Source organism: Epinephelus lanceolatus, chromosome 2 (genome assembly GCF_041903045.1).
Source record: "Epinephelus lanceolatus isolate andai-2023 chromosome 2, ASM4190304v1, whole genome shotgun sequence".
Taxonomy (NCBI): domain Eukaryota; kingdom Metazoa; phylum Chordata; class Actinopteri; order Perciformes; family Serranidae; genus Epinephelus; species Epinephelus lanceolatus.
Genome location: NC_135735.1, coordinates 19,135,902 through 19,147,204, shown reverse-complemented (window position 1 = coordinate 19,147,204; position 11,303 = coordinate 19,135,902). Strand labels below are relative to the sequence as shown.

The 11,303-nt window shown below is 40.6% G+C and overlaps 1 protein-coding gene across 1 annotated transcript; it reads left to right on the top strand.

Annotated features, from left to right (window-relative positions):
* The first annotated feature begins 788 nt into the window (after positions 1 to 788).
* Positions 789 to 11,038, top strand: atic (5-aminoimidazole-4-carboxamide ribonucleotide formyltransferase/IMP cyclohydrolase). Its single transcript, XM_033633415.2, has 14 exons — positions 789 to 961; positions 1,155 to 1,281; positions 1,395 to 1,538; positions 5,841 to 5,929; positions 6,469 to 6,620; positions 7,980 to 8,136; positions 8,520 to 8,645; positions 8,743 to 8,936; positions 9,204 to 9,293; positions 9,396 to 9,521; positions 9,624 to 9,716; positions 9,800 to 9,982; positions 10,297 to 10,452; positions 10,651 to 11,038. The coding sequence occupies exons 1-14, from the start codon at positions 943 to 945 to the stop codon at positions 10,768 to 10,770; spliced, it is 1,776 nt and encodes a 591-aa protein (XP_033489306.2). The 5' UTR covers positions 789 to 942; the 3' UTR covers positions 10,771 to 11,038.
* The last annotated feature ends 265 nt before the right edge of the window (positions 11,039 to 11,303 follow it).

Sequence of the window (11,303 nt, the reverse complement as noted above, 5' to 3'; positions counted from 1 at the left end):
TTTTTTTTTTTTTTTTTTACCATATGTGGGTAGTTTGTGAATTTCACCAAGGGATCAATAAAGGTTTTTCATTATTCATATAATCCATCATAATTTATTTCCTGTTTATATTATTTTGAATAACCTGGATCTGGAAAATAACTAGTAACTGATTTTGAAAATTAAATGTAGTGACGCAGAAAGTATAATATTGGCTTCCAAAATGTAGTGGAGCAGAAGTATGTACAAGGACCTCAGAATTGTACTGAAGTACAGTACTTGAGTAAATGTACTTTGTTACACTCCACACACCACTGGTAATATAATATAATATAATATAATATAATATAATATAATATAATATAATGTTCTAGTGCTTAAAGACTTAAAGACTTTGAGATTAAAATATATTCTATTACTTTAGATTACTATTATTATCATTATTATTAGTATTGTTGTTCAGACGAAACATAAACACCAAAGAGAACACTATGTATTATTATCATTATTATTATTATTATTATTTAGACAAAACATAAACACCAAAGAGAGCAGTGTGTGTTTTATTATTATTATTATTATTATTATTATTATTGCTATTTATTTATTTTATTTTATTTATTTTATTTTATTTTATTTATTTATTTATTTATTTATTTATTTATTTATTTTATTTTATTTTATTTTATTTTATTTTTTATTTATTTTATTTATTCATTCATTTTAATTTTTTGGATGAAAATGCGCATTTCCTGCGCCGTGTGTCTCCCTTGGGTGCGTTTGTGTGCGAGGGGCGGGCCGACCTCAGCAGGGCGGGTCTTTCTACTTCAGAAGCACATGATGAAAAGCTTGTAGTTTTGCACAATCTGACTCTGCAGAGTTTGCTGTTTCAACACAGTGAAGCCTGAACAGAAACCATCTTCACATCCACACAGACTGCACACTGAAACTGTAACTGTAAACATGGCGTCCTCAGAGCTCGGTAAGACTTGTCTTTCATTCAGATTTAATTAATGTCGTCATTATAAAGTTGTGTGCGACATGCAGGTTAGCTCATGTAGCTAACATTAGCCAACGTGGTCATCTTTGCCTCGCTACAACACACACTTACTTCTCTTTTGTGTGTATAAAACTGAGTTAAGATGTGTGTTAAGTCTCTGTATCTGTCTTTGCAGCACTTTTGAGTGTGTCAGACAAAACTGGACTGGTGGACTTTGCCAAAAGGCTGGTGAATGCTGGACTGTCTCTGGTGGCTTCAGGTGGCACAGCTAAAGCCCTGCGTGATGCTGGGCTGGCTGTCAGGTGGGTGCTGAAGTAATCCTTAAAATAAAACTTAAATCCAGTGTTTGTCACTAAGATGCAGCAGCTACCTGAGGGTGGCCTTCTCTAAGATAAGTGCCTGTGCTGTGTGTCAGGGATGTGTCTGAGCTGACTGGACACCCAGAGATGCTGGGGGGCAGAGTGAAGACCCTGCACCCGGCTGTCCATGGAGGCATCCTGGCCAGGAAAACCCCCACTGATGCTGCAGACATGGAGAAGCTGGGCTACAGCCTGGTCAGGTGAGAACAACCCTGAAACATTTAAACACACATACATTTACACTTTAAAATAGCCTGAGGTTTATAAACACTTAGTGGATAGTTATTTGCATCAGAGGGGTAAAAAGCTGAATTAGAAATGATACCTACAAAGCAGTTAAATCAAAGAGCGTGCAGGACCTGAGGCAGATCACAAGCTCATATGTGTAAGAGTACAGGCTTGTCTTGTCCCATTAGGAAGCATGTGCTGTTGATTTAGCAGCTGGATAATTTGGAAAGTGCTGCTCCTGCTAAAGGATCATCCCGTGACTGAAATTTGTTTAAGACAAGAGGAAGAATGTGATTAGGTCAGGGAGTTTAAAGTTTTGTTCTTGGGGAGCATAAGTACACACTTAAGTAACAATCTGATAGACACAGAAGTATTGGTTTCTTTGTCTTTCAAACTCAGAGGAGAGTTTAATCTGTGTGTGCATGTGATATAGAGGTAAAGGTTGAGTGGGTCATCTGATTAGGGTGTAAGAATAAGGATGAAGCTCACAATTTAAGGCTGTGTGTATTATGGGCCAGAAATATTTATACATATCTCGGTATTTTAAGACTGAATAGTGATAGACGACACATATGTATGTTTGGGTATTTTCTACAAAGCAAGCTGGAACTTACAGTCCCCTGGGAAGACAGGATGGAGCAGGCCCATGAGCGAAAGAAGGCCATATACCTTGCCCTGTCTAGAGAGTGGTTGGAGGGCCCGCTGAGAGCCAATCGAGGTTGGCTGCAGGGGCAACTATGCACCGGGCACTCAGGCTCCTCGGCATCAGAGGGTTGCAGGAGAGGGAAGCCACCAGGCAGCAGAAAAAGCCTCAAGGTAGCTGTAGATCAAGAGGGCAGATACGCGAAGTAGTGCGCTGCCTGGACACAAGCTGGGTACTGACCACCTCCAGCTGGGTCGCCCAGGTGAGGGTGTCTCATGATCAAAGACCTGAAACACCCTTATGTCCCTGGGTTCATCACTGATCATGTGTCCAAGCTGCACCATCTAGGTGTTTCAAATAATAAAGTGAGCTAAATGTTCACTAAGTAACATCTACAGTAGACGGGCTAAAATGAAAGGACTACAAATAAGCTCAGATTCCACACACGCTGCAAAACCAATCATTAAGACCAAGGAGGCCATGTCAAGCTTCTGTTAGACTCATTGAAGCTTGAACGAGCTTGGGTGCTCAACTCGTACTTATTTATTCATGGACATTTTAAAGTATTTTTAAGGCCGGCATCTTACACTATTTTAAGCTGCACTCTGCACTGTGTTGTCAAATTACATTTAGTCATTTGTCCGGGATAGTACAGCAAGAGTTGTGAATGTACTGATGTTTCCACACAAATGAAGTTCCTAAAGAATAAGTTAACTTCCCTGCTTGAAAATATACAGTTGCAAAACATGTAAATAAAAAATTATGTTGGAGAAAAAAAAAGGCCTATAGTGAATTGAAAATACGCCAGTCTCTGAGAGTGCTTATTGTTTTCAACGACAATAACAGACTGATTAAAATAAATTACAATTCTGTTTTCCTCTCCTGATTTACAAAGCACACAGCAGTGCAGATAACAATAGATATGTAAACAGAACAATAATAAAAACAATAGTTAAACAATATATCAACATGTAAATAAAAAGATATATAAAATAAATACCCTATATTGATTTAAAAAAAAAAAAAAAAAAAAAAGACCAATCTGAGAGTGAGGTGTTCACTCGTACATACAGACAAAGTTGAAAGTCTGTTGTGATTCTGCATCACTGAAGGCAAATTGTGGCTAACTGTGCTGAAATGATAAGTCGATTAATCAATTAGCTAATGGACAGAAAATAAATCAACCATTCTGATTAATCATTTATATAAGAAAAAAATCCAAACATTAGCCAGTGTTCAGCTCATCTAATGTGAGGATTTGCTGCTTTGCTCTGTTTTATTAAACTGTAGATGAAATATCTTTTAGGTTTTGGACAAAATAAGCATTAGAAGATGTCACCTTGGGTCCTGGGAAATTATTATGGGCATTTTTTGATGTTAGATAAAAGCAAATGGTTGATAAATTCACAAAAATAATGTTTCTCTGTTGGCTAGATTGTGGGACAGAGAAGCAGTGAAGGAAAGCAAACTGATCAATGTCAGGCATGTAGCAGAAAGTCCTGGCTCCAGTGTGGGAAGTAGAAAGATAGTAGTTTATCTAACAGAACAAAACTCTTTAATAGAGCAAGTGTTGGTTTTCATGCAGCCTTCAAAAAGGAACAGTGAGTGCATTAAGTGGCATAGATTTGAGCACACGAGGATTCTTGTGCATGATGCCTCATTTGGTCTTTCTAATCTTTGTAATGGCCTAAATATGACATACAGTACAGGCCAAAAGTTTGGACACACCTTCTCATTCAATGCATTTTCTTTATTTTCATGACTATTTACATTGTAGATTATCACTGAAGGCATCAAAACTATGAATGAACACATGTGGAGTTATGTACTTAACAAAAAAAGGTGAAATAACTGAAAACATGTTTTATATTCTAGTTTCTTCAAAATAGCCACCCTTTGCTCTGATTACTGCTTTGCACACTCTTGGCATTCTCTCCATGAGCTTCAAGAGGTAGTCACCTGAAATGGTTTTCCAACAGTCTTGAAGGAGTTCCCAGAGGTGTTTAGCACTTGTTGGCCCCTTTGCCTTCACTCTGCGGTCCAGCTCACCCCAAACCATCTCCATTGGGTTCAGGTCCGGTGACTGTGGAGGCCAGGTCATCTGCCGCAGCACTCCATCACTCTCCTTCTTGGTCAAATAGCCCTTACACAGCCTGGAGGTGTGTTTGGGGTCATTGTCCTGTTGAAAAATAAATGATCGTCCAACTAAACGCAAACCGGATGGGATGGCATGTCGCTGCAGGATGCTGTGGTAGCCATGCTGGTTCAGTGTGCCTTCAATTTGGAATAAATCCCCAACAGTGTCACCAGCAAAACACCCCCACACCATCACACCTCCTCCTCCATGCTTCACAGTGGGAACCAGGCATGTGGAATCCATCCGTTCAACTTTTCTGCGTCTCACAAAGACATGGTGGTTGGAACCAAAGATCTCAAATTTGGACTCATCAGACCAAAGCACAGATTTCCACTGGTCTAATGTCCATTCCTTGTGTTTCTTGGCCCAAACAAATCTCTTCTGCTTGTTGCCTTTCCTTAGCAGTGGTTTCCTAGCAGCTATTTGACCATGAAGGCCTGATTGGCGCAGTCTCCTCTTTACAGTTGTTCTAGAGATGGGTCTGCTGCTAGAACTCTGTGTGGCATTCATCTGGTCTCTGATCTGAGCTGCTGTTAACTTGCGATTTCTGAGGCTGGTGACTCGGATGAACTTATCCTCAGAAGCAGAGGTGACTCTTGGTCTTCCTTTCCTGGGTCGGTCCTCATGTGTGCCAGTTTGGTTGTAGCGCTTGATGGTTTTTGCGACTCCACTTGGGGACACATTTAAAGTTTTTGCAATTTTCCGGACTGACTGACCTTCATTTCTTAAAGTAATGATGGCCACTCGTTTTTCTTTAGTTAGCTGATTGGTTCTTGCCATAATATGAATTTTAACAGTTGTCCAATAGGGCTGTCGGCTGTGTATTAACCTGACTTCTGCACAACACAACTGATGGTCCCAACCCCATTGATAAAGCAAGAAATTCCACTAATTAACCCTGATAAGGCACACCTGTGAAGTGGAAACCATTTCAGGTGACTACCTCTTGAAGCTCATGGAGAGAATGCCAAGAGTGTGCAAAGCAGTAATCAGAGCAAAGGGTGGCTATTTTGAAGAAACTAGAATATAAAACATGTTTTCAGTTATTTCACCTTTTTTTGTTAAGTACATAACTCCACATGTGTTCATTCATAGTTTTGATGCCTTCAGTGAAAATCAACAATGTAAATAGTCATGAAAATAAAGAAAACACATTGAATGAGAAGGTGTGTCCAAACTTTTGGCCTGTACTGTATTTTCCAAGCACATTAAGTATACCTATTTTTTTTTTAAGGTAAAACAGCTCTCAAAATTGGTTCATATTTTGACGCCATGAGCATGAACACATTATGAAAGCTAGAATTACAAGCACATGTCTTACGATGTCTTCTACAGCTGCACTTTTAAAAGGTTTTTGTATTTTGCAATCTTGTCCGTCGTGATATGTGTGTGTTGCAGTTATGTGTGTATACATGTGTGTTATGTTTTTTTCAAACAGATGATGATGATCTTTATGAAGAGTGTGACAGTTATTCTGTGTTTGCTCTTTTTAAGAGTGGTTGTGTGCAACCTCTACCCATTTGTGAAGACCGTCTCTAACCCGAATGTTACAGTGGAAGATGCTGTGGAGCAGATAGATATCGGTGAGTTGTGCGGATAAGATTGTGTGCATACTGTTTCAGAATATTAAGCTGTTTTTAATTATTATTAATAGCCTAGTGACTGTGTAAAATAAGGCTTGTAATGCAGGTGACCCAAAGATGAATGTGTCACATTGCCTTATAAATTCTATGCTGGCGTGATCATACCACATGTATTCATTTCTTACAAGAATGCCCCGAATTACAGGCGTGATGGTGCACTATTCATGAAAATATAAGGCAGATTATAGGTCAAAATATTCCTTACATACCTTGTCTATATGTTCTGGGGGATCCATCACCACTAAGCAACCTCCCTACACCTCCAGCAGACTGGATTCATACAGCTACTATGTTGGGCAGGAAGATCATTGTCAAAGAATGGAAATCTGTCAATTTACCTCCAGCACATGTTCACCTCTCTCATCTTGAAATTGTAGCAGTTTATGAGAAATTATCTTTTAGGATTAATAACCAAGTGTTGATCACTAAAATAAACTCATGTGCCTTTAAAAAAAGTGTTGTTGTTTTTGTCCTCCCAGGTGGCGTCACTCTGCTGAGAGCAGCGGCCAAGAATCATGCCCGGGTGACCATAGTGTGTGATCCCACTGACTATTCGCTGGTTGCCAAGGAGATGGAGAGTTCAGGAGACAAAGATACAGCCTTGGAAACACGCAGGACTCTGGCTCTCAAAGTAACATGACTTGTTTTTCCCACCATTTTAACTCACAAGTAGGAACTGAGTTTGTACAAGTGCTACACACTCTCTAGAGTCTGTTTTTCCTCTTCTCCACTGCAGCTTAACTTTTGGATATGTGGGAGTGTTTTTTTAAGGCTGTAAAAATGTAGATTTAAGAGCTCAAAGAATGGCTCTAAAATCTAAGTGAAGTATGGCTCTATAATCCCCCCTTTATCAAATGTGAACTTTTGCTTGTTTTATTAGTTTGTTATGATAGTAATCAGAGTATCTTTGGGTTGTGGACTGTTAGTCTGACAAAACAAAGTGTCTGAATGTTTGAACTTTGACTTCAGAGAATCATGATGAGCAATTTGATCTTCTAGATCAGGTGATTAATCAAGGAAATGTTAAGCAGATTGATTAATAATGAAAATAATCATTAGAGCATCACATCACAGTCTTAAAATGAACTCTCTTAAACCTGTTGATGCCCCTTTCTAAGCATAACAACAATAACAAGTTTGACAAGATGTGCGCAAAGGACCGGGACAGCCTATTTCCTGACTTATCACAGTCTTGAGCTGTACAGTTTGAAAGCAGCATTTTAAAGTTGCAAAGACTTAAATTCTGCGTCACTATCAGCCTTTCTTGTCTAATCACATATACCTCAAACATCCGTTAATCCCGTCCTGTCACTGTTCAGACTTGTTCCAGTCTAATCTCAGTCGTAGCAAAGACTAAGAGGAATAAGAGGTGAATCTTGCCTCTGGCTTTTTTTTAATGAAGGAACAGGTCTTAAAGTGATGATTGCATAATAGTAACCTGTTAGATTCTTACGAAACATAAGGATATGCCAGGAGGTTTCTGAGGCAAACGTAAGTTAATATAAGAAATGTGTCAGTCTTATCACAGTTAAGATAATTCTCCTTTACAGTGTCTTCCTCAGTACGAGCTTAAGCTTAGTCATGTTAATGTTGTCAGACAAAATCAGGATGGCAACCAGGCTCAACAATCTTGGTGTCCTCATTTGTTCCCTTTTTTTTGTTGTTGTTTGTGTACAGATTAGGGTCAGTGCATGACAAAGTCCAGCGTAGACTCTCTATCACCAATGTTGGAATGTGTGTTTAGGTTACAGAGTTTAACATCGGAGGACTTGTAAACTTTCACCTTATAGTCAGACTGAACTCATCGCTGGGACGCTGCTTTGGGATGAAACCCACATAAGTTATGCAGTTGTTAAATGGTCACAGCCTCGTATTACCTTCTCAATTGTGGAGTAATAAATTGCAAATCCCTTGAGGTTTATAACTCTGGCTTCAGCACACAGAGTATGTATTTCTTTGTCATCAGTGTTTGATGTTCTCTGCTCTTCAGGCCTTCACACACACAGCACAGTACGACGAGGCCATATCGGATTACTTTCGAGGGCAGTACAGCCGCGGTGTTTCCCAGCTGCCTCTGCGCTACGGCATGAACCCTCACCAAGCACCCGCCCAACTCTACACCCTGCGCCCAGCCCTCCCCCTCAAAGGTAGAGCCCACATCACATCATGGCTGTCTCAGCTGAGCTAAATGTGTCAGTGTGTTTAGAGGTATGTCTTTTAAAGGTGTAGTTTAAGACTTTGGGAATTTGATGGTATGGTATTGATCTTCTTGTTTAACTTTCTGCCATAAACAGAATTAACATAGATGACAAATAAAACAGGATTTTGTGAGTAGTGCCACATCAATATCCCTGTCACCCTAAAGTGACCATGTCAGAGAACAGCTGATACAAGTTATAAGGCAGGAGGACAGGGAGGTCATTCAATGATGTGAGGTATTTTAAGAAAGATGTTGCTAATTTTCATAGAGGTGCAGATATTGCAAACTATAAATATGTTTTTCTTAAACATTCATTTTGCCCCTGCTCAGTTGTCAACGGTTCCCCCGGCTTCATCAACCTGTGTGATGCTCTGAACGCCTGGCAGCTGGTCAGAGAGTTAAAGAGCGCCCTCGGCATGGCTGCTGCCACCTCCTTCAAACACGTCAGCCCTGCTGGTAAGACAAAAAGACACACACTCATTACTGTACAAATATTGACTTGGAATAATGTGCCGTGAAACTGAAATGACTCTCTTTCACGTTTCTTCTGAAGGAGCTGCAGTGGGAGTTCCTCTGACCGAGGAGGAAGCCAGAGTGTGCATGGTGCATGACATGCTGAAGGATCTGACCCCGCTGGCTACGGCCTACGCCAGGGCAAGGGGCTCAGACAGAATGTCTTCGTTTGGAGACTTCATCGCTGTGTCGGATGTTTGTGACGTTCCCACCGCCAAGATTATATCAAGAGAGGTAAAGTCATGTGTCGAAGAACAAAAACAGATGTTTGTTTTTGCTGCAATGCTGACTAAGTGTACATGCACAAAATATTCTGTTTTTTGCCCTTATCCCGAAAAAGACAACGTTCCTACTAAGCTGTTTACACGGCTAACGAAAAAGAGGATTCCACTAATATTCCTGTACACATGCAGCTGTGCATACTCTGATTAATGTCGTTTATTTCAACAAAACATGGAAAAGTGGAACGGCTGGTCCCTGATTCAATTTGCTTGCTCTCAGGTGTCAGATGGCATCATTGCTCCTGGTTATGATGAAGAGGCACTCAAGATTCTCTCCAAAAAGAAGAATGGCAACTACTGTGTGCTTCAAGTGAGAGATTTTTATCAATCATCATTTTTGTGTTGAAATAAAGATGACTAGAATCAGAGTATGGTAAAATTCTCTGATTAACAATGTGTGTGTTTATCCCAGATGGATCCAGACTACGAGCCCGATGAGACTGAGGTGAGAGTGTTGTTTGGTCTCTATCTCAAACAAAAGCGGAATGGAGCACTCATCAATAAGGAGTTCTTCAACAACGTTGTTTCCAAGGGCTCGGTGAGTCACTGCAGTGTGTTTACATCCTCTTGAAGTCATTCTTTCATGATGGACACAATCCAATCTTGTGTTCACGCTTTTGATTGTTTTTGTGTCCACAAGCTCTCCGAGGAAGCTGTGCGTGATCTCACCGTGGCCACCATCGCTGTCAAGTACACTCAGTCCAACTCTGTGTGTTATGCTAAAAACGGACAGGTGAGAACAGGCAGATGAAAGGAGGAGAGAGGAGTCTGGATGGGGCCATTAGTTTTGCTTTAATGTCTCCTCTTGTCTTACAGGTTGTTGGTATCGGAGCGGGTCAGCAGTCTCGTATCCACTGCACTCGGCTGGCAGGTGACAAAGCTGACAACTGGTGGCTGAGGCACCACCCTCGTGTCCTGACCATGAAGTTTCGCAGTGGTGTGAAACGAGCGGAGATGGCCAACGCTATTGACCAGTATGTCAGCGACACCATTGGAGAGGTAAGAGGGTCATGATAGGCAACAGGCAGCTTTAAAGGGATTTTCTTCTTACCTGTAGTGCTTAAAAGGTCTTGAAAGCATTAAATTTAAGTGTCTAATACCTGTAGACATTAGATTTCTCTTCATTACTTCATTTGGATAGATCCATTAAAATTGTTCCCACAGTTGCTGTCAAAAACACACAGTCATCCTGTTTTCTGTGTGATATCTAATGTTTAATGTCATGTCAAGTTTGAGGTTCTGGAATTAAATGCAGACTCCTGTATTGTGTGTGTGTGTGTGTGTGTGTGTGTGTGTGTATATTGTGTTGACAGGGCCCAGACTTGGCAGTTTGGCAGTCGATGTACGACGAAGTGCCTGAGCGTCTGTCAGAGACTGAGAAGAAGAACTGGATCAGCTCCCTGCAGGCCGTGGCTGTCAGCTCTGACGCCTTCTTCCCCTTCAGAGATAACATCGATCGAGCCAAACGGGTAAATATAACACACTGTTCACAAACGCATGAGTTTATAATGTATGCACTTTATTGAGAAATTGCATGGGAATGGCCTGCAGACACCTTCTGCAATAAAATCTTTTGCAAACTCTACTGACTCTGAAAACATTACTGTACTGACAAGCTTTCCAACCATAAATACTAATGTTTCCTTTCTGTGTGTGTGTGTCTGTAGAGTGGTGTGGAGTACATCGCAGCTCCAGCAGGCTCTGCTGCTGACGAGGTTGTGATTAATGCCTGTAATGAGCAGGGCATCACTCTGGTGCACACCAACCTGCGGCTCTTCCACCACTGAGCGCCTCAGCGTTTTCTCCAGGTGTTCTTTAAACCAAACTCACAGTTCTGCATTATTAGAGTCAAAATCTTTTTCTAACATTCCTGATGCTCAAAACATTCCTACCCTTATCATGCTGTAGTGTAGAATGTAGAGGTCACAGATGCACTGTTTTATAACACTTTAACTGCATTCCTTATGTGTGATCCTAACTTTAGAGAGAGACAGTAACTGTTGATGGTAATTCTAGTTCAGTCATGTTTCACTGTGAAATAAACTGTTAACAACAGTTCATGTGTATTTTGTCTGTTTTTATCCATGCTAGCAGCAGGGCTCTAGGGTTCTTTATTTCAGTCCACTGCTTTGGTTCGGACCACACGTCAAAATCTGTGTCTGAAAAGCGACTCTAATGCTGAAGTGTCTTAACCCTGTATTTTTTCAAATAGCCAGCAGGGGGGACCTGTTAATGCAAAAAATGACCCTGCTTCTCACTTGATTTATTACCTCAGCAAACATTTTCCTAATGAGCTTATGGCCTTGATCGATAGTTTCAA

Bases quoted from the DNA above. Each gene is read 5' to 3' on its own strand.
- atic (XM_033633415.2), top strand. The intron at 9,522-9,623 runs GTGAGTCACTGC...TGTGTCCACAAG, and splicing joins ACGTTGTTTCCAAGGGCTCG to CTCTCCGAGGAAGCTGTGCG. The intron at 9,983-10,296 runs GTAAGAGGGTCA...TTGTGTTGACAG, and splicing joins TCAGCGACACCATTGGAGAG to GGCCCAGACTTGGCAGTTTG.